The 26,457-nt window shown below is 45.6% G+C and overlaps 1 protein-coding gene across 1 annotated transcript; it reads right to left on the bottom strand.

Moving 5' to 3' along the window:
- Positions 1–208: 208 nt before the first annotated feature.
- FKBP6 (FKBP prolyl isomerase 6) lies at positions 209–26,457 on the bottom strand. The gene is made up of 9 exons (XM_032431218.1): positions 26,401–26,457; positions 26,190–26,307; positions 25,682–25,771; positions 24,513–24,715; positions 23,159–23,278; positions 17,951–18,145; positions 17,738–17,847; positions 16,069–16,161; positions 209–274 (listed from the first exon to the last, which is right to left on the bottom strand). The coding sequence occupies exons 1-8, from the start codon at positions 26,455–26,457 to the stop codon at positions 16,071–16,073; spliced, it is 984 nt and encodes a 327-aa protein (XP_032287109.1). The 3' UTR covers positions 209–274; positions 16,069–16,070.

Here is a 26,457-nt window from a genome sequence, read left to right as displayed (position 1 = left end):
AAAATAGCATTTTTCTACTTGTCAGTAGCTACACTTTCCCCGACTCTGTGTATGAAAACGTGAAACAAAATAGCACCTGTGAAAACACACTTGAGCTGCGTCAGTCAGAGATGAGGCAATGACCGGGGCTGTGGAATTCCAGCCCCGACGTCCAAGCGCGTCCCTGCAACACAGTGTGTGCTGGGGAATTCTTTCTAGAAAGCCCCCCCCCCAGCCCCAGTGATGGAGAACTCCAGCAGCCCGGCCACTCTCGTCTGTAGTTTAGTTGAAGAATCTAGGAATCAAACACAGCAGTTAGAAACGCAACAGGACACAGCTGCCCGACGCAGAGCAATCATAATCTGGAGGTGCCACGTGCGGCCACGGCCACGCGTCCGAGAGCCAAAGCCGGCCCTGGGTCTGCGGTGACCGCACTGGGCAGGACCGGGGGACAGCGGCCCCTACTGGATGGGTTCTGGGAGACAGCAGCTGATTAACGTGGTGGCTCTGAAACTTCAGATCAAAAACACAGGACAGTCTCCAAAGATCAGAACAGAAAGGACCCTAAGATCATCCAACTCAACTTCATTTTTCAGATGAGGCCCCAAAAGAAAAGACTAATTTTTGAACGCAGGCAGAGCTTTATTCATTGCAATTTCTCGACTGTTCCCCAAGGAGTGACACTTCCTTAGCCATTTAAAGATTTGAAAACCCCCCCAAACAGCCGAATGCTCGCGGCAGCTGCTTTTCCACCGGCAACCACCAGCACCTGCCGCACACCCCGGGGCAGCACGAGCCGCTCGGGACGCAACCAAACCAGGAGCCCGGGCGGACCTGTCCCGGGCAGCTCCGGGCACAAGCGGCGTCATGCTGCCGGACGGACGACACGCACACTGGTGCGGAGAGACAGAGCACCACCGTTCAAGTCCTGGGGGCCGCCGCCTCCGCTCTGTGCCCCTCTGTCCCAAACCCGCGCCTCGAGCCTCACGCAGGTGCCGCCGGACGAGTGGGCTGGCGGCTTTCCCAGCGCTGCTGGAACCGAGGTGCGAGCATGGACACTTCTTCACGCGCAGTGGCGGTCTCGGGAGGGGACCTTGCCTGCGCCCCCCCCCCCCCCCGGGGGCAGCTGTAGCAGCCGGTGGCTACAATCCAAGGCGGGAGGGGGAAGGGGGAAGGCCAACGCTCCCTCCTCAAGTGGTTGATGTGGCTTCTCGCTTAAATCTACGTGGAGTGCTTTCCGTGCCTGTAAGGACTACGGCACTCGGCTCGTGAAGCCTTTGTTGGCTGGCCTTCGTCACAAACTACAGAAAAATATGGCACCTATAAAATTCAACTTAACAAATCTCAAAGGCACCGCTCTTATGGAACTCGTTTTTAGTGGGATAAAGAGATGAATAAACACACAAATCTAAGTGCTATAAAAAAATAAGCAGGCTACGGGGATGCAGAATGATGCACGGTGCTCTTCAACATGAAGTAATGCGAAGACCTCTCTGAGGGGACATTTAAGCAGACGGAGCTCTGTGAACAGCCAGGAGAGGGGCTTTCCAGGCTACAGGAACACGGATGCAAAGGCCGGGAGTCCGAGACACGGCTGGAGCGAGGGAGAAACGTCAGCAAGCCAGCATGGCTGGGATGGAGTGAGCGAGGGGAAGAAAGACCACGACACTGGACTGGCACCAGGCGCCAAGTCACTGGGGCCACGGAGCCCTCGGGCAGGACTTTCAGGTGCACCACTGGGGGTTCTGAGCAGAGAAACAACTTTTTAAGAAAAGAAAGGTGAGTCTGGCTGCTTTGCGGGGAAGAGACTGCAGGGGCATAAGAACAGCAGTGGGGAGAGCAGTCCCCTCTACGCTGGGCTCTCGGGCTACTCTGCCCAGCACCCCGAGGTGGCAGCTGCGAGGTGGTGCCAGGTTCCTGGTCCAGGCCTTTGGAGACTGGCATCTTCACTCTCCGTTGGGCAGCACCTCACGTCCCATTTATTCCTCCACGAACCCAAGCTGCCATGTATAAGTGCTACCATTCTAAGGCCATCGCACGGGACGGGCCACGCGTGGGCTCCAGTCAACAGTCCACTCACCTGCCTGACTAGAGTGAGACCCCCTGCCCACAGCCACTGACGTGGGAAGCATCTGCTGTACTCTGCTGGGCGACCGGACAAGGAGAGGATGGGGGTATGACCACACAGGATGCATGACGGCGGAATCATCAAAAGCACTTGCCTGTCCAACCCCAAGCAAAGTCCTGGACAAACAACATGCTGGCAGTAATCTCCTGATTATTGGCAGGATCTCTGATGCAATCACCCCGAGAAATGGCCAGCCTTGGGGCCAAAACCAATTTGACATTGCTTCTGATCACTGGCAACTGTTGTCCAGCTTGAGGCCCAGCAGGATTTGCAATGTTCAGGCCCAGAACCTACTGGTGAATCAAGACAGAGCTCAAGCCCCAGAGTCAGTAAGGGGAGAGGGAGACTCACCGGAGCATCACGGAGCATGATTAAGTCATTCCACTACTAATGCTACCTGTTTGTCACACAAACAAGAGTCATTCTATTGTTAAAGTGAAGGAGTTAATTTACCCTGTATAGATGTGAACCCTTTGCTTCAGGTATCATATATGGTATTTTAAGTCCATAAACAGAAATTTTGGTATAATTATTTAAAAATAAAATCTTGGGGCGCCTGGGTGGCTCAGATGGTTAAGCGTCTGCCTTCGGCTCAGGTCATGATCCCAGAGACCCGGGATCAAGTCCCGCATCGGGCTCCCTGCTCCTTGGGAGCCTGCTTCTCCCTCTGCCTCTCTCTCTCTCTCTGTCTCTCATGAATAAATAAATAAAATCTTTAAAAAAATAAAAAAAAAATAAAAATCTTGAAAAAATAATCATCTCTGCACCCAAATGGGGCTCGAACCCACAACCCTGAGATCAAGAGTGGCACGCTCTACTGACCAAGCCAGCCAGGTGCTCTGGTACAACTATTCAGGCATTTGAATAAAAAATAAAGATCTAGGGGTGCCTGGGTGGCTCAGCTGTTAAGCGTCTGCCTTTGGCTCAGGTCGTGATCCCAAGGTCCTGGGATCGAGTCCCGCATCGGGCTCCCTGCTCGGCGGGAAGCCTGCTTCTCCCTCTCCCACTCCCCCTGCTTGTGTTCCCTCTCTCGCTGTCTGTCAAATAAATAAATAAAATCTTTAAAAAAAAATAAAGATCTAAGGGCGTCTGGGTGGCTCAGTCGGTTAAGTGTCTGTCTTTGGATCAGGTCATGATCCCAGGGTCCTGGGGTCAAGCCCCGCATGGGGCTCCCTGCTCAGTGGGGAGCCTGTTTCTCCCTCTCCTGCGCTCTCTCTCAAATAAATAAAAAATCTTTTTTTTTTAAATACTAGAAGGACACAGACATTTCTTGCTAGTTATGGAGAAATGTGAATAGACAATAAGCAAATGAGGAGAAGCTTCCCTACACAAATTCAAACATCAGAAAGGCACGACGGGGCCCCTCCCACAGGTAACGGCACTTCTGCACTCTAGTCCACAGAAACGGGAGCACCAGCGCCTGGAGCCTGGGTAAAGCTGGCCGCCTTAGCACACCCGGCTGGGGAGCCCCCCCATCCACAAGGTTATGCTCAGGCTTGTCCGCACCCCCTTCAATGGGGCTTTCGGGCTCTCCTTTTGCTTCCTTCCCAAGTCCAAAAGTCCCCCACACTCCTCCCTCTTAGGCATCAAGCTGCCTATTAACCTGGGAGGAGGAGCAAATTTGGTCTCCTTTTACTTCAAACTCTTCTACTAAGTTTCAAGGTCTTTCATTAAACAATGTCCTAGAGATGCACTTTCTTAGGGAAGGAACTGTTCTTTTGTGTACCTCTTCTGCTCTCCCAAAGCAACCAATTAAAAATGCACAATATTTCTATCCCTGCCACATCAAAGATTCAGTATTATAAAAACATTAACAGCAGGTCAAAGGGTAAAAAAAAAGCTTATCTTTGTGACAGGAAGGCATCTGCTACCAATCACTCCTGATAAAAGCTTTTAATAAAAACCTTTCCTTAACATGATGAAAAGACGACTGTCTCAGCCCAAAGTCCGCATCATGCCTACGAGCGGAGAGTGGCAGTCCCATCACAGCCAGGAAAGATGCGGGTGCTCAGGGCTGTCTTCACTATTCAACACTTCTGGAAGCACTAGCCCACATATTTTGATGGGCTCTGAGTAAAATAAGAAATGCAACTGGTAGAAATATTTGGATATGATGATCATATACCTAGAACATCAGGAAAGCAACTGACCAACTAATGTGACAGAACTATCAAAAAACTAAAAAATTCACAAACGTGTTTGGTTACACAGAAACAGGCAATATTTATAGAAAGGACACCTGACTGTAAAGTTGCTTGACCAGGGACATGCTAATTCTAATGAGATCCCCTCTCAGATGCACCAAACTGGCAAAGATTAAACTAACAACAGAAATGATAGCAAAGCTATGGGACAGAATCTCTCAGATGCTACCAGAAGGGACAGAATTGGTACAGCCACTGAAGAGATCAATTTAGCAATACCTAGTTCAGTTGAAGAAATACAGATCACAACCCAAGGATACATTTAGTTAAGTGTCGCAGAAAGCTCAGGTGTGGGGACGGTAACTACAAGGCCTCCTGCTACTGATCAATATTCACTGATCAATATTCACTCAGTGCTACTGTTAAGAATATTGTAAAACCATTGGCGGGGATGCGGAGAAAGGGGAACCCTCCTACACTGTTGGTGGGAATGCAAGCTGGTGCAGCCACTCTGGAAAACAGTATGGAGGTTCCTCAAAAAGTTGAAAATAGAGCTACCATATGATCCAGCAATTGCACTACTGGGTATTTACCCCAAAGATAAAAAAGTAGGGACCCGAAAGGCTATGTGCACCCCGATGTTTATAGCAGCAATGTCCACAATAGCCAAACTGTGGAAAGAGCCAAGATGTCCATCAACAGATGAATGGATAAAGAAGATGTGGTATATATATACAATGGAATATTATGCAGCCATCAAAAGGAATAAGATCTTGCCATTTGCAACGACGTGGATGGAACTGGAGGGTATTATGCTGAGCGAAATAAGTCAAACAGAGAAAGACATGTATCATATGACCTCACTGATATGAGGAATTCTTAATCTCAGGAAACAAACTGAGGGTTGCTGGAGTGGGGGGTGGGGTGGGAGGGATGGGGTGACTGGGTGATGGACACTGGGGAGGGTATGTGTTCTGGTAAGCGCTGTGAATTGTGCAAGACTGTTGAATCTCAGATCTGTACCTCTGAAACAAATAATGCAATATATGTTAAGAAAGAAAAAAAGAAGAAGAATGTAGCAGGAGGGGAAGAATGAAGGGGGGGAAATCGGAGGGGTAGACGAACCATGAGAGACGATGGACTCTGAAAAACAAACTGAGGGTTCTAGAGGGGAGGGGGGTGGGAGGATGGGTTAGCCTGGTGATGGGTATTGAGGAGGGCACGTTCTGCATGGAGCACTGGGTGTTATGCACAAACAATGAATCATGGAACACTATATCTAAAACTAATGATGTAATGTATGGGGATTAACATAACAATAAAAAAATTAAAAAAAAAAAAAGAATATTATAAAACCAGGGACCTGGGTGGCTCAGTGGGTTAAGCAACTGCTTTGGCCTAGGTCATGATCCTGGGGTCCTGGGATCGAGCCCCACATCAGGCTCCCTTCCCTGCTCAGCTGGGAGTCTGCTTCTGCCTCTGCCCCTTCCCCACTACTTGTGCTCTTTTTCATGGGAAAAAGAATATTGTAATACCCTCCTAAGATGGAATGCTACTCGTTTTTTTTTTTTAAGATTTTATTTGTCAGAGAGAGAGCAAGAGAGAGCATACGCGCACAAGCAGGGGGAGGGGCTGAGGGAGAGGGAGAAGCAGGCTCCCCACTGAGCAAGGAGCCTGGTGCAGGACTTGATCCCAGGACCCTGAGACCATGACCTGAGCTGAAGGCAGACGCTTAACTGACTGAGCCACCCAAGTGCCCCTAACTCGTTTTTTAAAAATGAGGTGGTAGTTCTTTGAGTGTTAACTTAGAGATCACCCAAAATGTATTTAAATTTTATTTATGTATTTCAAGCAATCTCTATGTCCAATGTGCAGCTTGAACTCACGGACCCCAAGGTCAAGAGTCACGTGCTCTTCTGCCTGAGCCAGTCAGGCGCCCCCAAAATGTATTTGAACACAGTACGGTACAAAATATAGGATTCTATTTGTGGGGAAGATTGCATATACACCCACATTCTCAAATATTCACAATAAACCCTGAAGGAAGGATACACATAAAACCTCAACAGTGGTTACCTCTGGAGAGTGGGCTTGGGGACTGGGAGCTTTATACTTCACCCCCTCTTTTTTTTAAACTGTAAGCATGTAGCATTTTATAGTTTAAATACTGACATAAAGTTGTGGGGGTGGGGTGGGTAGAAAGCACTGAAGTGCAGAATGCTGATAATTGTCAGACAGGTAATGCATACACGGGCAGATCGGCATGCCGCCTTTTCTACCTTTAGGTTTGAAAATCTCAAGGAAAAGCTTAATGATAATCAACTGAAAAAAGAAAAAATGTTTCAATCTAGTCTGTGTTCCATGAAATGACTTGACACATAAATCCTGTGATCAATATTCACTCAGCGCAAAGATGTTCCCAGGAACGCTGATGCTAGAGATAACCAAAGGATCAGGTAACCAAAGGATCATTTTAGGAGGTTCAGTTAGTTGAATTTTCAAATTGGAACCAATAAGAAGTAACACTTTAGCATAAATGAAAAGGTATCAAAATGGAAAAGTTCACATTTTGCAAATCCAATTCTTGTAGCACACTGAGGTGCAGTCAGAGAAAAAGGTCATCATGTCTCCACGGCTCAAGGAAAGATAAGCCTGGAGACCTACAAAGACAAAAGCAGCCAGACTTAGGCAGGGAACACAGAGCAAGTTCCAACAGGCAGACTCCCGCTGAATATATGCATACTAAACAAGTGGCTTCCGAGGAGAGCATACCCAGGCCTGGAGAAAAAGGAGCCAATGTGAAATCGAAACTCCAGCAAGGATATGATCGGTGTCTACAATAATTGCACATAATAGCGAGCAGTAATCAAAGAAGAGTGTGAAAGTGTAACAGAGAAGCCCAAGAAGTGATGTAATCCTGGAAGCCTGAGCCGGAGGCTGCAGAGCCCAGGATGCTGATGCTGGAGACCCGAGTACAAAGCCCTGGGGCCAGCAGGGCAGGGTGAGCAGGGTTCCCACGGAGTCCGGTGCCAGCCCCGCCCTGTCTCCCAGCGCCGTCCAGAGCACTTCCCTCTAGGGCCATGACAGGGAACCAGAGTGAATGACCGACCGTCAGCCTTGAGCGGCACCTGTGAGGAACGTCGTCGGCAACAGTGGGTCTTTGAAAAAACTGACGAGAGCTGCAGATCCCTCTTCAAAATCCCAGAAAATGCACAAACATTGTCCATAAAGGTGAAAATTCATAGCCCCTCTCTGAAGCTGTTCTCTTAACTGGTTCTTTCTTAAAACACATTACTCAGCCAATTGGAAGAACCTAGTCTGGGTATCTCGAGTGATTCAACTGAAGGAGAAGAATTTGAGAAGGAGCCCTAGCCCATTCATACTCTGATGTGATGTTCTGGACTGTAAGGTCCTTCTCCAATGCGTCCCTCCTGCTCCTGCCACGCAACTGTTCCAAGTGGGACCCTCACTGCTGGGCCCTCCTTCATCTGCAGCTCCCCACCCTGGCCCTGGTTCTCTGGCTCCACACGGACCCTTACTATGCTGTCCAGGGTTGGCCTCCGCCTGGCGGTCGTCCGGCTCAGCAGCCTGGCCCTGCCCTCAGCTACATCCCTCCACTTCTCACCGCTGGCATGCATCGGGGGCTATTCAGTGGTCTTCCCTACCTGCTGGGGAATGCTGTCAAGCTCTCTGAGTGGTCCCCCAAGCCCAGGCTTTCTAGGCTTAAACAGAGCCAGAGAGCACTGCCGGGCCCTCCCCGCAGTGGGGGTGGCCAGGACCCACCACACAGCCCTGCTGCACGTCCTCCAATGACCACTGTCAGAGCTCATGGCCCTCGGGGCCACAGTGCCATGGTGAAGGCAGCACGGTATATGGTCAAAGAGGTAAAAAGTGCCACCCAACTGCCACCTTCATTTCAAAACCAGGTTTGTATTTAATGATGCAATGGAAGCCCAGAGGGATTAATGGACTTGGCCAGGGTCACAGTAACGGAGTGAAGATAGAGGAGCCACATTTCCCGTTTCTCAAGCCCGTGATGAGTGGTAAAGGGCACTTCCATAATTGCGGATTTTGAAAATTAGAAAAAGGAACCTAGTTATCTCCTGAAATTTAATTAAGTAGCCCTCACTGATTCCTTACCACAACAAACACAGAATCCACTGAAGGAAACCTTAGTAGGAAGCAGGTCTGGGGCCCATTACAGCTGCCAAGAGAGGATGTGAAGAGAGGTGAAGGGGCCAAAAACCCTGCCAGGGGAAATGTTTTCCCAGGAAGGGGCACAATGAAAAGGTGCCAACCTCAGTGGAGCTATTTATAGTCACACAACAAAGGGAGGACTTCAAGGATCCCTCCTGAGCTGGGAGAAAAGGCATTTCACAGATCTTCAGAAGATCAAGGGACCGTATCTAACAGTTTGCCTGAAAAACGACATGGTCCTCATCTGACAACAAGAGAATGCCTGCCCGGCCCAGTTACCCTTGAGAAAATACAACTACATTTTGAGGAGAAAAAAAAAAGTGAAGATTCAGAGAAAGAAAATCTGACGAATTAATGATACATAAAATTACAAAAATACCTTTAAATACATTATTATTTGTTTAGGACTCAGACGAGTCTTACTGGAGACATGAAATGTCTTTATAGACTTAAGAGTAGATTTGAGAATTTCTTCTTAATCTCTTTGGGAAGAGGGGGGATTCAAATAAATTGCGCATCTAGATCCAGTCACATGCTGTGGGGAAACAATGATTGCCTCCCAGGGTTTTCCTGGCAAATGACCAGTCCAGCCCGGACACAGGAAGGCTATTTTGGAACAAGGGAACCCCTGACCCCAGAGGACACCTCTAGCTTCAGCGTTGGCATCAAGCTCTGTGGGGCCTGCTGCTTTAGTGCTCACTTCCGGCCAACTCTCTGAACCAGGATTAAATCTCAGAATTTCAGCTACTAAGAATGTACTCTCTGCAGCGTGGCCTTTATTCCCACCTGAGCCTCCGAGGAACTTCTCTGGCTTCCCGGAAAACATTTCTTATTTTTATTTATTTCTTTTTAATTTATTTGAGAGAGAGAACATGTGCATGGGAGGGGGGGAAGGAGCAGAGGGAGAGGGACAAGCAGACTCCATGCTGAGTGCGGAGCCCGACGTGGGGCTTGATCTCTCGACCCGTGGAGATCATGACCTGAGCTGAAATCAAGAGTTGGTTGCTTAACTGACTGAGCCACCCAGGTTCCCTGAGACAACATTTTTTAAAAAATCTGTTAAGATAACTCTTTTCCTGGGCGCCTGGGTGGCTCAGTCGGTTAAGCGACTGCCTTCGGCTCAGGTCATGATCCCGGAGTCCTGGGATCGAGCCCTACATCGGGCTCCCTGCTCAGCGGGGAGTCTGCTTCTCCCTCTGACCCTCTCCCCTCTCATGCTGTTTCTCTCTCTCTCAAATAAATAAAATCTTAAAAAAAAATACTCTTTTCCTGAGGCTGCTCATGCAACATGGCTCAGTCCTCTTAATTCTACATAGCTCAAAGGCTTCAGCTTAAGTATGGAAAGCTGAGAAAAAGGGAGAAACTCCCAAATACCTAAGAGAGGGAGAAAAATCCAGGGGCACCCAGTGGTAACACTCCAACTGAAAAAAGCTGCTGAATATACTTAAAGCTTCAGATTTCATCTGGGGTTTAAATTTCAAATCCAATGAAAATGGTCACAGTTGTTCATACATAAGCATAAAGACCTCCACAGGAAGGGTCTAATTCTCTGAGCTTCATTCCTTCCCAAATCTGCAAAGTGGAAACAATAATTTCTCCCTCAGAAATGTTGGGAAGATTAATGGGCTTGTGAATATTATGAAGCGTTGCAGACCTGGAATAATGCTCAGACTCTAGGAAGAACTGTTGAAAACCCTTCACCCCAAGCACTCCTGTTCACTCACTGCAGACCTTGGCTTACTCCCACAGGTCAAACAGAAGCATAATAGGAATTCCAAAAACCATACAGGAACAGTGACCCGTGTAACTATACACATACTCAAAACAGCTGGAAGAAGAGATTTGAACTTACAAAACATTTAATTAACATCCTTCACATGAAAAAGGGTTCTTACAAATCAATACTTAAAAAGACCCAAGAGAAGAGTGGGCAAAGGAGGTCAACAGGCAGTTCGCATAGAGAATATAGATGGCCAATAAACACACAAAAAGCTGCTCAACCTCACTAGAAATTGGGGATATATAGATTAAGATGACATAGCACTTGTATCCACTATTTCAGGGGGGAAAAATCCACCTGGGGAAAAACTGGGGAAGCCACTGTAAGAGTTGGTACCCAGTGCAGAGGATCCTGAAACATTTTGATTGGCTCCCACCTGCTCAGCCTTAAGAAGGAGTGGATACCCTGCCCGTGTATAAGAACTCCTGACCAATTTTTCAACTGCTACATTTTTTAAAAAAGATTTTATTTATTTATTTGGCAAAGAGAGACACAGCAAGAGAGGGAACACAAGCAGGGGGAGTGGGAGAGGGAGAAGCAGGCTTCCCATGGAGCAGGGAGCCCGACGCGGGGCTTGATCCCAGAACCCTGGGATCATGACCTGAGCTGAAGGCAGACGCTTAATGACTGAGCCACCCAGGCGCCCCTCAACTGCTACATTCTTAAATGTGAATAGGCAACCAAGAAAACACCAACTATTTGTGGAAAGTCTGCAACATGGGAAAGAGAAAGGTCAAAGCAAATAGGCAGAAAAATAAACATTTCAGCGAACAAGAGACAATGTACAAGAATGGTCCTTAGCTTCTAGAGATACATAGGGAAATGGGAAATCCTGTGGATGAAATGATAGCATTACTGGGATCCACTTCAAATTAACCTGACAGTGCTAGGGGTGGGGAGGAAATGTGTGGGGTCAGAGATGGAAACATTGGCTTTATGTTGATAACTGTTAAACCTAATGGCTGAATACATGGGAGAATCATTATTCTACTTGTCGAAGTTTGAGATTTTTCATAATACAAAAGTGTGTGTGTAGGGGGAACATGGGATACTATGAAAAAGGGAAATTGGAAAAGATCTTGCGGATTCAAATATTTGATTGCTGAAATGAATAAAGCCAACAAGAAAGAGATGGAAGATGAGGTATGTTTCCCTGGAGGGTGAGGGAGGAGGAGAGAAAACTTAAAAGAGACATAAAGGACATAGAGAATCCCTGCAGAAGGTCCAACATCCAACGAACAGGAGTCCTAGAACAAGAGAAGAGGGGCGGAAAAAGGGAGGAAAATTTCATTAAAGAAATCTGGAATTGCTTAGCTCTCAAAAACCTGAACCTCTAGAATTAAGGTGCCTATATGAAGGACTTGAGCTTCTGGGGGTACCTGGACACACTACTGTGAAATTTTAGAGAAGGTAAAAATAAAGAGATAAACTTTTACCAACATCTGGAGTTGCTGAGGAGGAGCTCTGAGAAGGGAGAGGAGTACAGACAGGAGAGCCATTTGGGGGTGGGGTGGGGTCTGAGGGGAGAGCTGTGAGGGCTAGGTGTGGAGGAAGGCACAGTTTGAGAGCAGAGATCTTTTAAATGGGGTCTGGGCAGGCGGACAGAACTAACTAGGGGGCAAGTCCTAAAAGGGGGATAGTTTCTAATGCGGAAGGGAGCTTTCAACTGGGGGACAGGCTGTAAGTGGGGAGGGGGTTTTTTTCATTCTAAAATCTATACCCAGCTATGTGTCTGTAATCAAGTGTGAGCTGGACATATAAGGAGGTGAAAAATTTATCTCTTATATATCCAATTTTTGGATGTTACTTGAGAATATCAGAAGAAGGAAGTAAACCAAGAAAAGAGATCCAGTAGACAGTGGATTCAACCCAGGAGAAAAACAAAATCCCAGAATGGCAGCAATGCATGAGCCTATGGGACACTGTGTATAGACTGTTATAGAAAACAGGACATTTCTAAGAGGAAGGACCCTGAGAAGAAAGGAGAGTCATTGACTAAATGGTACCACACAGTTTTTGAAGAGGTAAGGATAAAAGCAAACAGTTCAAGAAACAAAAACAAATGCAGTTTGAAATGGCAGGAAAAACAAAAGCTCTTAAAAGGGGCGCCTGGGTGGCTCAGTTGTTAAACGTCCTGCCTTTGGCTCAGGTCATGATCTTGGGGTCCTGGGATCGAGCCCCGCATCAGGCTCCCTGCTCGGCGGGAAGCCTGCTTCTCCCTCTCCCACTCCCCCTGCTTGTGTTCCCTCTTTCGCTGTGTCTTTCTGTCAAATAAATAAATAAAATCTTAAAAAAACAACAACAACACAGCATTGGCTTTTCAGTTAGTAACAGTCTCATCATAAAGTGGAGCACAGAAAATACTGTCTTTAGCTTATGAAATCAGAAACATCACTGTAATATTTTCATTACAATAATCTAACAGGGACTGAGAACAGTGACCTAACTATAAAGGAGGAAAGAAATGGTATTGTATCATATCACAAGAAGTCAACCGATAAAAGTCCAAAATTGACCAAAAAAAAAAAAAAAAAAAATCAAGAAATCGCAGTATAAACATAACATTTAGCTACTTGGAATACGGAATATCTAGTTACGTGGAACAATCCCCAGGAGAAACAGAAGTTAAAATCGGTTTCCTTTGGTGAATGCTTTAGTATTTTTTTTTCCAACGTGTGGCTCCGGATTTGACTCTGGCTCTTTCACTTACTAGCTACGTAACCTGGCAGGTTAGCGTCTTCACGTCGAACTCATCGTTTATAAAACAGAGAGGACACCTATGTTCTAGAAGTATTGAATTTATCCACGTAAAACATGTAAGAGTGCCTGACACATTGAATATGTTTAATAAATACTTTGATCAAAATTAAACTATGAAAAAAATGAATAAACAGTAAGTAATGCTACCAAAACAATCTGGAAGAAAAATAAGACAAACCGAAAGCCAAGTACATTAGAACCATGCCTAGGTAAGATGGCCGGGTCGGGGAGTCTCCTCGGTCTATCCAAACCTACGAGTTAACCTTGTAAACTCGCTCAAGTTCTGCCTTCTCCAGGAAGCTTTCCCCATCACTCCTGGTGTGTACCAGGATCACCTCTGAACTCCCCATTCTGTCCCCCCACTGCCCCCTTAAAGCTTCTCTTCTCCAGAACAGCTTTAGTCCCTTCTTCCACTGCCTTCATTATGGTCCTCCTCCTCCAGCCAAATTCCCACTTAGTACTAGAATCCTACTGACAGAAAGCTCCCTCCCAGCCTTTCCAGATGGCAGGCTTCATGCTCCTGCCTCCTTTCCATTCCTGCTCGTGTGTTTAACTCCAGGCTGTCATTGCCTCTCCAATACCTGCCACCTGCCCTTCCAATGTGCCCTTCCCCTGCCCCCCTTCAGAGCCTACTTAGCATGAGCTGGAAAGATCACATCTTTCCCCTCCTCTGAAACCTACAGAGCACAGCCCACACTCCAAAGAGGACTGAAATGCTGGGTGATCCACAACGGACGTCAGCTCTGAATTCCTGGTCTTCTCCCCACCGCTTACACCTGTGCCCAGGGCTGCCCCTCCTTGAGGCTGGGCTCAGCAGAGTTTTCCCCTCTTCCTCCCCTTGCTCTCTGGGACAAGCGGCCTTCTTACTCGTCATTGCTCCCCACGTCCCTACTCTGTGGTGCTAGGAAGGGGTGCCACTCATGGGTCTCTATACACCCAAACAGGCCAAAGTCCTGCTTTGGGATTTTTCAAACTGGAGCCCTGGCTGGTACAGGAAGAGGAGGGAGGTATGGGGTAGGGAAGAGTTCGCTCTCAAATAGAAAGGCTGTGGAAGGGACCCCTGGGCACGCTTTACGGCGAGAGAGCATGCAGCAGAGATGGGACGAGGTCCTCGAGGCCTTCAGAGCTGCAGGTCTCCACCTGCCCAAGGCCTGGCTGTTCAATAACTCTGATTCTGCGAGCTCCCCAAATCCCTTCAGCAAATCTCTTTTTTAGCTGATGCTAGCTGAAGACAGGTTTCTGTCACTGGCAAGGACGAGTGTCCTGACAGCCAATATGAGAGCCAGCCTGGAGGATATGGTTTCAAAGAGGCTGGTCTAGCATTTCAGCTATTTTACACTTGATCCAACCAACATTTACTGAGTGCCCGTCATGTGCTGGGCATGGTTTCAGATGCTAGAAAATACAAAGACAAAAAAAAAGACATGGTCTCTGATCTCAAAAAATGTAGTCTGTTATGACCAGGAGCTTCGAGAACATAATTGAGAGAACACTCATTCTACCAGAAGGCTCAAGATCTTGGAAGACAAGATGAAGACAGATCACTAGGATTTAACATCTTGGAAAATAACAAATTTTGTCAAAACTAGGTTGTCAAAAAAGAATCTGAAAACTTGGACATTTTAAGTAACTGACTAGTCACAAGTACAACAGAAAAAGAGCATAGCAGAGAGAACACCAAAGACCCAGAAGCCAAAATATGTTACAATCTCAACAGCAGTGGGAGTAGAATAATAATGGCTATTTTAGACCCAAACACAGTCATTGGTAATTTGACAAAACACCCAAGACATAGGAATATCTGGGAAACCATCTAAAAACTCATCAGGTCCAAAATGCCTTGGAGACAGAGAAAGGGCAGGAGCAGGGGAGAGTAGAGACAACAAGAAGTAGCTGCCCTGCTGGATTTTCCCAGATCTGTTTCCAGGACGGACCGTGGAAGAACTGGGTCTTCGCTAAATGGCAGGACATGCCAGATGACAGTCCAAAATGTCTGGTAAAAAGCCAGCAAACCTCCCTTCCTGCTGCACATCAACAGCTGCCAAACAGGAGAAGTCCTCTGGCTCACGTCTCCGTTGAGAAGACCTACAAATACTCCAATGTCCCCGAAAGACCTGAAGGCCAGGGTCACAGGGTCAGAGTCCATGATAAAGGCAACGTTGACTTCTGATACCGACCGGTTGTTTTTGACAGGACTGAGAACAGCAGTTTTTAGATCACTTGTGAAAATGTCTGGGATGAATAGGCCTTTTCACTGCCGCCTTCTCTCCAACCTCTTTTGTAGAGAGATGTAGGTAGCAACAAAGGGGAGATTTATTACCACGAGCCCATTCGGCAGCTGTTTTCTTGTTGCTCCTTGTTTAACTTCTCTCAAGAGAGCAGAGTTATCTACCCAGCTAAGCAGGTGTTGAAGGCAGGTGATTTTGTTTCCATTAATTTCCTTAAGTAATAGTAAACCAGACTAGAGAGTCCGCTCATGAACTCCCGGGGAAACCTTAACCCTATGGCTGCTAGACCACAGGGCGTCTGCTGCAGCTGGAAGGCTAGGCTCTGATCCCCGGTGGTTCTAACACCTTCCAATCTCTTGGACTAACAGTAAGCAGAACCTAAGAGTCCTGGCCCATCCCTGCCCCTCAACATCTGGATTTTGTCTTCGTTAACAGTGTGTTCATTGTAAAGTGATGTTGGAGGCTTTCAGGAAAAACAGATTAAGAAAGGCATTCCTCTTCATTTCAAAGCCCAGATAAACCACCACATTAATGACTATACTCATAGCTTCATGTTCCAAGCTCCCGTGAGGGAGAGGTTAACATAAAACATGGAAAAGTTTTTAATTTTAAAGCTTAACACCTCCCAAACCTATCAATTTAACCTCAGTTCTGGGTGCACTTTGCAATCGTCTCCCTGATCTTCTTCACGAGAAGGCCCGTGGTATGTGCACTCCACAAGGAACTTTCTACTCCTCCCATCTATGCTCAATTGTAGACAGCCACTATTCAATAGTGGACTGAGGAGAACAACCAACCTTCCATATATTGGACAAAATCCTGAAGCCTTTTATGCTTCAGCCCTTTGATTACCTTCAATTTTCTCCTACTGTAGAGCCGTTATCGTAAGGAGCGAACATTCGGTGACACATCTCTTTCTCTTTATCTGTGTAGTCCCTGTAATAGCTGGAGACAGAAACATACACTAGTTAAAGTCTGTCTTTGCAGGAGGTGACATCTGGTGGCTGGAATACCGCACTCAGGTCCAGAAATACTGAAAATTCAGCAGGTCTTGAAGTGAATCAGGAGGGGATGGAAGCCATGCTGCAGGTAGGGGAGCCAGGAAACTCCCCTCAGAGGGGACAGTAACAGTAAACCTCTACCTCAGAGGCTGTTCAAGAAGCCCTTGGACAGAAAGCCCACAACCTGAAAAGACTGCAGCCTTAAACGCTGGGAGCCACTTTATAGGGCTGCCAGGCTGAGCGTCTTGCCAAGTGGCCTCATACTCCGTGGCTTCTAAATTATCTTCAGATTTCTTTGCTAAAGAATGGTCAGATTCCAAAATTTCTACATCTAACTTATAAGTATCCTGACAGGATACTTCTCTTAAAAATTATTTTTGGTACCCTAGGTGGGACTGACAGGATACTTTTAAAAACCAGAAAAGGGGGATGCCTGGCTGGCTCAGTTGGTAGAGCATGCAACTCTGATCCTGGGGTTGTAAGTCTGAGCCCCACATTGGGTATAGAGATTACTTAAAAATAAGATAGTTTTAAAATAAAAATCAGGGGCGCCTGGGTGGCTCAGTCGGTTAAGCGACTGCCTTCGGCTCAGGTCATGATCCCAGGGTGCTGGGATCAAGTCCCACATCGGGCTCCCTGCTCTGTGGGGAGCCTGCTTCTCCCTCTCCCCCTCCCCCTGCTTGTGTTCCCTCTCTCGCTGTGTCTCTCTCTGTCAAATAAATAAATAAAATCTTTAAAAAAAATAAAAAAATAAAAATAAATAAAATAAAAATCATTTCAGAAAAAAAACAACAACAAAGGAAATTGCTGGACAGACCTAAAAGGCCTGAAATATAACAAATGGATCTAAGTATAAGAGATGCACACACCTCAGACTTTTTTAACATCAAAAGCTTTAACTAGCAATCTAGAGTAAATGTTTAACGTCAACAGGAGCAATACAGAAGGACAAAAACAAAACAAAACAAAATAAACCACCTAAAAAGACAGTGGATAGATTATGAGGTGTTGGAATTACAGACTATTTATATGCCAATATAGTCATTGTAGAAAACTTTGAAAATGACGTCTATAATCACAAAATGTTGTATTACTGAAACACTGGTACAGATTTTACTTGGGTAACAAGAAAGTCACCCTATGTGTAGGAGTCAGACCTGAAAGACGCATTGCAGACCAAACAGGATCTGTAAGACAACTTTCTGCCATCTGTTAAGAACACTGGTTTTCAGTTGATGGCAAGTAGGGAGGAGTAGCTGAAGAACAAGGCCCTTTTTAAAAATTACACTGGCCCACCTGTTTTAAGGTGCTTACTTTGGGGGTAGGAAGTGGGGAACAAACTTGTAGTCTGGAGGAAGCTGTTGGTTTAGCACTTCATAAAGTCAGCTCTAGGGGGCGCTGCCTCCCAACACATGCTGGGCAACATTCCCAAACAGTCCTTTACCCAGGTGGAGAGACCAGAACCCCAGCCATGGCACTCGCCTCTTTCTTTGGTTTGTACTCCTGCAAACAGGTCTCACCTGGCCAGTTTCTTCAGCTCATTATTGATGTCATGATTGAAGGGCTGTTCCTGCTGGGCTCGGACTAGAAAATCTCGGGCCTTCTGATACTCAGTCATGAGTAGACAGGCCTGTCAAAGGATAGTTTTAAAAACACACTTGGTTAGGAAAGACAGCATTTTTTCACTATCTTTTCTTGGGCATTCGTTCTCAACTCCCTGGCCTCCAACACACCTGTCCACACCGGAAGAGGGCCTTAGCATTCTTCCGGTCGATGATCAGAGCTTGTTCTCCATAGCGCAAGGCTGTGGTAGGTCGCTCCAGCTTCAGGTACGTAAGGGACAGGTTAAGGAGAACAAGAAGCTTGGCTGCTGCCACCAGATGCTGCTCTTCAGGGGGTGCTGATCGTCGGTGGAGAAGCAACAAGGCCTGTGGAGATGGAAAACAGGTAGTCAAGAGGAAGCACATAATCTTACTATTGAAAGCCCGAAGAATCAAAAAAAAAAATATTAGAGGTTAAAAAAAAAAATGAGCTCAATAATATCAATATATGAGAGTTAGTTGTAGGTCTATACTCCAGCAATAAATAATCCAAAAATGAAGAAAACCACTCCATTTACAACAGCATGAAAAGAAGTCACAATAAATTTAAAGTGCAGGAATTGAATATTGAAAACTACAAAATATTGTTGAAGAAATTAAAGAAGATATAAATAAATAGAAACACATCACATGTTCATGGCTCAAAGGACTTAATATAGTTAAGGCAATATTCCCCAATTGATCTACAGATTCAAAGCAACCACTACCAAAATTTCAATAGCCTTTTTTGCAGAAATGGTCAAGCTGACCTGAAGATTCACATGCAAATTCAAGGGATGCCAAGGAGCCAAAACAATATTTACAAAGAGAAAATGGAAGACTCACACTTTCACATTTCAAAGCTTATGACAAAGCTACAGCAGCAAAGCCAGTGTGGTAATAGCATAAGGACACACATAGATCAACAGAATAGAACTGACAATGCAGACTGAGAGTCCAGAAATGAACCCATACTTCTGTAGTCAACTGATTTTTCAACAAGGGAACCAGCCCCATTCAACAGGAAAAAAGTAGTCTTTTCAAAAAAAGGTGCTGGGACAACTGGACGTCAACACGCAAGAGTGAGGATGGATTCCCACTTCAAGCTACAAACACAAGTTAACAAAATGGATCATAGACCTAAACGTAGAAGCTAAACTGTAAGACTCTCAGAAGAAACCTTGACGTGTAAATCTTCATGACTTTGAATTAGACAATGGTTTCTTAGATATTATGTGAAAAGCACACATCACCAAAAGAATAAACTGGACTTCAAAAGTAAAAACTTCCGTGTTTCAAAGAACATTATCAAGAAAATGACTGAAGAAAAATCACTATAGCCATTACTTACTGGTTTAAGCTGATAACACAATTAATGGTTTATTGCGGTCATCGTCCGTACCTACAGATAATTCTGTATCTTTAAATAAAAAGACATTCATACATTCCTGAAAAGAAAAAGAATGTAAAAACAAAACTCGCAGAATGGGAGAAAATATTTGTAAATCATATTTAAAAAAAAATCTAGTATCCAGACAACATAAAGAACTTTTATAAGAATAAAAAGACAGAAAACCCAATTAAAAATGGGTAAAGAATATGAACTGACATTTCTCCAAAAATGACATACAAATAGCCAATCAACACATTAGTTATTGGGAAATGCAAATCAAACTTAACGAGATACTGCTTCATACCCACTAGGATGGCTATAATTTGAAAGATGGAAAATAAGTGTTGGTGAGGATGTGGAGTAATTGGAACCCTCGTACTGTTGGTGGGAAAGTAAAATGTTGCAGCCACTATGGAAAACGGTTTGGCAGTATTTCAAAAAGTTAAACACAGGAGCTACTACACGACCCAACACTTGCACTCCTAGGTACAAACCCAAGAAAAATGAAAATCTGGGTCTACACAAGACCTTGTACACCAATGTAAAAAGCAACGTTATTCACAGCCAAAAAGAGGAAACAATCCAAATGCCCACCAACTGATGAATGAAACACAGTAGGATCCACACAATATACTGCTCAGCCTTAAAATGAATGAAGTTTGGTATATGCTACAACACGGACGAACCTTGAAAACCTCATGCTAAGTGAAAGAAGCCAATCACAAAAGGACAAATACTGTAGGATTCCATTCATAGGAGTACCCATGGCAGACAGACAAATTCCTAGAGGCATGAAGTAGAATGAAGATTACTGGGGCTGGAGGAGCAGGGAGAACTGGCAGTTACTGTTTAATGGCTAAACAATGTTTGGGATGAGGAAAAAGTTCCAGAAATGGGTAGTGATGATAGTTGCATAACACTGAATGCATTTAAATGCCACTGGATGGTATAGCTGAAAATAACTGAAAAGACAAATTTTAGATTATGCACATTTTTATTCAAATTAAAAAATAAAAAATTTTAAGACAGAATGGAGTATGAATACACATTACAACATGGATGAACCTTGAGAATATTTTGCCAACTGAAAGAAGCCAGGCACAAAGCATCACACGTTTGATGATTCTGTTTACATAAAATGTCCAGGAATAGGCAAACCCACAGAAACAGAAAGTAAAACAGGGGCTACCAGGGTGTGTTGGGGGAATGGAGTATAACTGCCAACAGGTACAGGGTTTTTTTTTTTGAGGTGATGAAATGATCTGGAATTAGTGTTGATAGATGCACAACCTTACAAATACATGAAAAACCACTCACCTGTACATTTTAAAATGTGAATTTAGAAAAGCACAATCCCACAAGAACAAAGAATGAAAGGATCGATAGCAAACCCAAGATGTCAGAACAGATGGCAGAGTCATGACCGGAGAACGGAGGCCCATGTCCGAGGGGCTGGCCCTCCAGCGCAGAGCCGCAGGAACGGACAGAACCAGCGATCGGAACTGGCCAACAAGTGGGGCTGAGTAAGAGAGGACAACAAGATGGACACTGAGAGTAAAAAAAAGGAAAGCAGAAGCTCAATCCAGGAGGTCTAACAATTAACAAAGAGTCCCCAAAAAGAGAAGACAGAGACAAGGACAAATTACCAAAGAAATAGCTCAAGAAAGTTTCCCAGAAGACAAGTTTCCTGAATGAAGTGATACACCCGGGGCTTAATACAACAAATTTTTAAACACACACAACCCCCACTGCAAAATTTATTAACATCAAAAGAAAAAAGATCCTTACGTCTTTACAGAGAAAAAAGAGAAAAGGTCACATAGAAAAGAACAGGAACCTAAAAGACATCAGACTTCCTGACAGCAACTGTAAAAGCTAGAATCAAACAGTATTCTTCAAAATCTGAAGAATAGTGACTGCATGCTAGAATTCTATACTCTGTTATGCCAACTGTTAAGCATGTGGTAAGTACAAGAATATTTTTAGAAATGCACGAATATACTTACTCTATCAACACAAGGGATAAGTGGAAAAAAGCAACAGGAAGTCCACAAACAGAATCACAGGGCAGCCCAGGACAAGAACTCTGAACCAGAACACTGGAGAGCAGAGGGAAAACATTAGTGAGAACTAAAGACCCACCTTCCAGAACGAGAAGTAGAAGATATTAAAAACAGTAACTAAAGCATGTCAAGTACCAACTCACAATGCCAGAAAAAGCCACAAACTTAAAGAGGGCCTGGGAAATAGGACTAACGATGGAAGGACTGAACTGATCTTTCTTCACTGGAAAGTTCTTTTCCCCCGTGTGAGCAGGCTCTGTCTCAAGAAACCTTACAACACTGATAGTTATCTGTGATTTGAGCCGACCGTGAGCCCAAGCCTGTACCCTTCATGTTTAGGACCTTGATTCCGTCAGCATTCCGAAGGACAACACACTCACGCACTCTCCTGTCTCTTGAGCATATGCACAGAAACCAAACGTCGCAAATACCATGAGCCACCTACCCCAAATCCTATCTCCCCCCTCCTCTAGCAGAACCTTGAGTTCATTCACAGCAGTGGTATACAAATTAAACTACATTTCCCAGATTCCTACACAGTTACTGGGGTCCACTGAATATAGGTCTGGCCAGTGATATAGAAAAGGAAGTCACTGGCTGAGGGGGTACTTCCGGAAAGCTCTTAACATAAATACACCAGACTCCTCTCGCCTCCCTTCTTCCTGCCTGGGTGACCATGTGATCCTACAGGACCATCTTGGGGTAAAAAAGGATATGTTTAAGGGTAGTGGAGCAGAAAGAGGGAATCTGGATTCCTTTACGGCTTCACAGAACTGACGTACCAGCCTTGGACTGCCTCCCTGCTCATTTGAAAAAAAATTTAAATTATGGTTTATTTTCATTAAATAATTAATTTTAGAACATGAGCTTGAGAGCGGGGGAGGGACCGAGGGAGAGAATCTTAAGCAGGCTCCACACTCCATGCAGCCTGACGCAGGGCTCGATCTCATGACCCTGAGATCATGACCTGAGCTGAAATCAAGAGTGGGGATGCTTAACCAACTGAGCCACCCAGGTGCCCCTAAATCTGGTTTAAAGTACAATTTTTCAAGATTCTGTTGCTTGCAGCTGAATGCAAATCCTGAATGAATGACGCTCCCTTTACAAATGAGACAAAGTCAGAATGCTCCTGGACTCTAAACTCTGTCCTGTTTGCCTCTAGAACCTAGGGCAGAGTTTGGCATACAGAAAATGCTCATATTTGTTGAATGAGTCACAAAGCAAAAACAGTGAATTCCTGTCAGCATAACCTATGCAAGGAGCCAAACCACAATGAGAAGCCTGGTGAGAATGGAGTCACCTTATAGCTAGAAAAATCTCCACTGTCAGACAGGAAATGAAGATGGCAAATGGGATGGAAAAATCAGTTGGTAGAGGACCAACTGATTTATTTTTTTTAAAGATTTTATTTATTTATTTGACAGAGAGAGATACAGTGAGAGAGAGCGAGCACAAGCAGGGGGAGTGGGAGAGGGAGAAGCAGGCTTCCCGCTGAGCAGGGAGCCTGATGCGGGGCTCAATCCCAGGACCCTGGGATCATGACCTGAGCCGAAGGCAGACGCTTAACGACTGAGCCACCCAGGCACCCCTGGAATGAGAACTTTTAAAGACTTTTTACTGAAATACACACAGACACACACACATACAGGTAATTACAAAAACAAATGAACAGTTCAACAAACTTTCACAATCTGAACACACCCATGTAACCACATCCAGACACAAACACAGAACACAAACACAAATCCCATGTCCCCTCTCCTGGTCATTATCCCCGGCAGGAAGATTCTCTCAATGAGATTTTTCTTAAGGACTGCATGTGAAGAATAGGGACATATAAGAACTTTCAAAAAAAAAAAAAAAAGGTTTTCAGGGTCTAAATTCATACTTCTAAAGCATCCTTACCCTCTTATATCTCACTTTGGCATCGTAGAAACGATTTTGGCGGAAAAGGTAGTTGCCAAACTCCCGTTCAGTAGCTGCCACTTTTAGGACCTTCTGAAGTGGAAACTCATCTTGTTGCTCCTGAGGACCAAAGACAAGGACACCCAGCAAGGAAACTGAAAGCCACAATACCACGATGCAAGTGCTGTTATAGATGTTAGTTTTTCTCCTTCAGATCGTGCACTTTTGTTTAGTGCTGTTATGTGTGCCAAGCTCTGGGCTTGGTGACCCTGCAGAGGTCATCCCTGTGGCTCCCAGCAAAAGCTAAAGGTATTACTAGTCCCATTTTATACACTAGAGCCAAAAAGTGGTCTACTCCTTTGGTCCTTCCAGAGATGCTCCCTGAAGAATTAGAAACTGATGGAACTTGCCAAGCATGGAAAGCAGGTCTCACAACAATCATTTATCCAACAAGCATTTAACAGGTCTTCGTCTGCCCGGGGCCCTACTGGTCTTCCTGGCCACAATGTTGTACCCTGGGTACATGTCAATCACCCACAGAGCCTCTCTTCAAACACAATGTCCTGGCCTTATCCCCGCCTAGAGATTCTCAATCAGTACACCACAGGTGGGCCTCAGGCATTTGCAAGAAACTCTGTTTTGTGGAAAGGTGAGAAAAAGGTAAGGGCCCTCACTTGAGGCGATGGCAGTTTAGTGGGGGAGACATCATATCCAGATACAAACCTAGGTGGACATCTAAGGCCACACACACAGTCCGCGTGGGACAGCATGAGTGAGAGTGTGTATGGCTGCCGAAGAGATAACAAGCCCTAGTTCTGTGTGATGGGTTAAGTGAAAGGCTACAAGGAAAGGGAATGTTTAAAGTTATGGGGACAGAGGCCATGTGCCCCCATGGGCCTGGGACTTTCCCAGTCTACACCTGATGTCCTGGGATCTCAGCCAATTAATAATCTCCTTTGCTCTCAAGCATTTTAGGTTGGACAATAAAACATATGTTCACCCTAGTCGACCACTACCAATGCTTGCTAGAAACCAAATTTAATGTTGAGAAGCAAATGCTCATGGTCTTGCAGGGAGAACTAGGCAAAGGGTGACTAAAAATCACCTCAAACTGCTGGTCCAGAACAAACCCAAGGTTGGGCCTCGGCCTAGTTCATCTGCCCACACACAGGAGTCATTATTAAGATGGATATGTACCAGGAAATAAGGGAACCCCTCCACCGCCGCTGCCACCACCACACAGGAGCCCCGGGGTGGAATGGGGGGCAGAGGATCACCATCAGAGAAAGGTAATTCCCAAAAACACAAACCCATTCTCTCTTTTAAGTATGGACATCTATGCTCCAGAACTTACAGCTGAAAGGGCACAAAACTTGTCTGACTCAGCAGAGTCCAGGAAGTCAAGCAGCTCGATCTCAAACAGGACAGTGGTATTTGGGGGGATCAAGGGAGGGCAGCCCAGCGTTCCATAGGCATAGGTTGGTTTGAACAGAAACCTGGCCAGCTCTCCTCTCCTCATGCTCAGAAGGCCCAACTCCATGCCCCAGAGTGTAATATCTGGAAGAAGAACATGAAGAATTTGAAGTTTGCCCAGCATCCTGATCCAATGTTATCAATTTCTTCCCCCTTGAAGTCCAAATCTTTCCACATCATACTCCAAACCTTCTGCACTACGGTCACAACTCACTTTTCAGTCTGTTTCCCACTACCACCACCATTCCCAAACTCCAACTTCTTTTTTTTTTTTTAAAGATTTTATTTATTTGAGAGAGCGAGAATGAGAGAGAGAGAGAGAGAGCACATGAGAAGGGGGAGGGTCAGAGGGAGAAGCAGATTCCCCGCTGAGCAGGGAGCCTGATGCGGGACTCGATCCCGGGACTCCAGGATCATGATCTGAGCCGAAGGCAGTCGCTTAACCAACTGAGCCGCCCAGGCGTCCCCCAAACTCCAACTTCTGTGGGCTCTGCAGCAATCTGGCTTCCCTACCCCTGTTCATACAGTTCCTTCTTCCTGCAAGGAAGTTCCTGCTTCCTCACCCCAGGCCCAGCTTCTATCCTGACTGAAATCTTACTCAAACTTCAAGGCTCATTTTAAATGCCCCCTCCTCCACAAAGCCTTTCCTGATCTTCCCGGCTGGAATCAATTGTGCCTTCATTAAGCACTCCCACAACACTACTTACACCTCCCAGGACCTCATCCAATTCAGTGAATGTGCTCAATCTCCTTACTCTAGCTGAGATGTTCTAATCATCTGAGCACATCTTCTGTTTTCACCATACGTTATGGATATTAAGCCCCCGATAAACGTTGTTAACAAATGAACATGCCCCATAATTCTCAGGATGCAAAGGTAACCTTGCCAGGTAAACCATCTCCGGAATATCTATGCCTCAATGGGAAATGTGTAGGTGAACAGGGCTGGTTTAGCAAAACCCAGCCTCAGAAAAACCAGCTCAAAGACTCCCTGCTCTGAAGCGTTTCCACAAAAAATTCCTGCTTTTCTGGATGCTCATGTCAACTTACCCTCTCCAAGTTTCATCAGCCGGGGAGTTTTCCTAAAGCAATTAGAATCAAAAGGCTTGTCCATATGCTCCAGATATCCAGAATATTTCACTAGGACAGAAAACAAACAAACAAAACGGTACAAGGAAAATATACCAAGAATGTGCACACCTCCATCTCACTGTTACAAAACAAAAAACAAAAAACAAAAAAAACGATGGAATTCGATGGGTTCAAACCATCTCCCACCCAGAGGGATAGGAAAAATCTTCGCTCAATGTTTGGACGCCTGCCCTTTGGCTGTTTTAGGAGTTTGGCTGGTGAGCCTCAATGTCCCTTGTTCGTAGTGGCCTCATGCAAAGGGGAGATGGGTTCCCTCGTCTCCCTTAAGAACGCGAATTGTTAACAAAACAAGCGAGTTCTACCTTTTTTTAAAACATAACCTTCCCTCCCCACCTCCCAAGGTAAGGTGCAGAACAGGCTTGGGGACCAGTACTTTTTGCATCGCCAGCTGGGAGGCAGATGATACCTAGCACGGAAGCATCCGGGGTCACCAGCTCTCCAGCACCCTCTCGGATGACGTCCTTCAGCACGCCCCGGTCCCCGGAAATGTCCAGCATCCTTCGACTTAACCTCTGGTACGGAGACTTGCGGGGAGAGACACAAGACCTCAGAGCCCCCGGCTGGCACGCCGACCCCGGCACCCCACGTCCGTGACTCCGCGGCGCACAGACTCTCACCTGGCTGGAAGCGTTGTCCCCCTGCAGGACTCTTGGGTTCCGCGTGCTCCCCCCCAT

Source organism: Phoca vitulina, unplaced genomic scaffold (genome assembly GCF_004348235.1).
Source record: "Phoca vitulina isolate PV1807 unplaced genomic scaffold, GSC_HSeal_1.0 scaffold45, whole genome shotgun sequence".
In the NCBI taxonomy this organism is placed as follows: Eukaryota; Metazoa; Chordata; class Mammalia; order Carnivora; family Phocidae; genus Phoca; species Phoca vitulina.
This window is presented reverse-complemented; position numbering and strand designations above follow the sequence as displayed.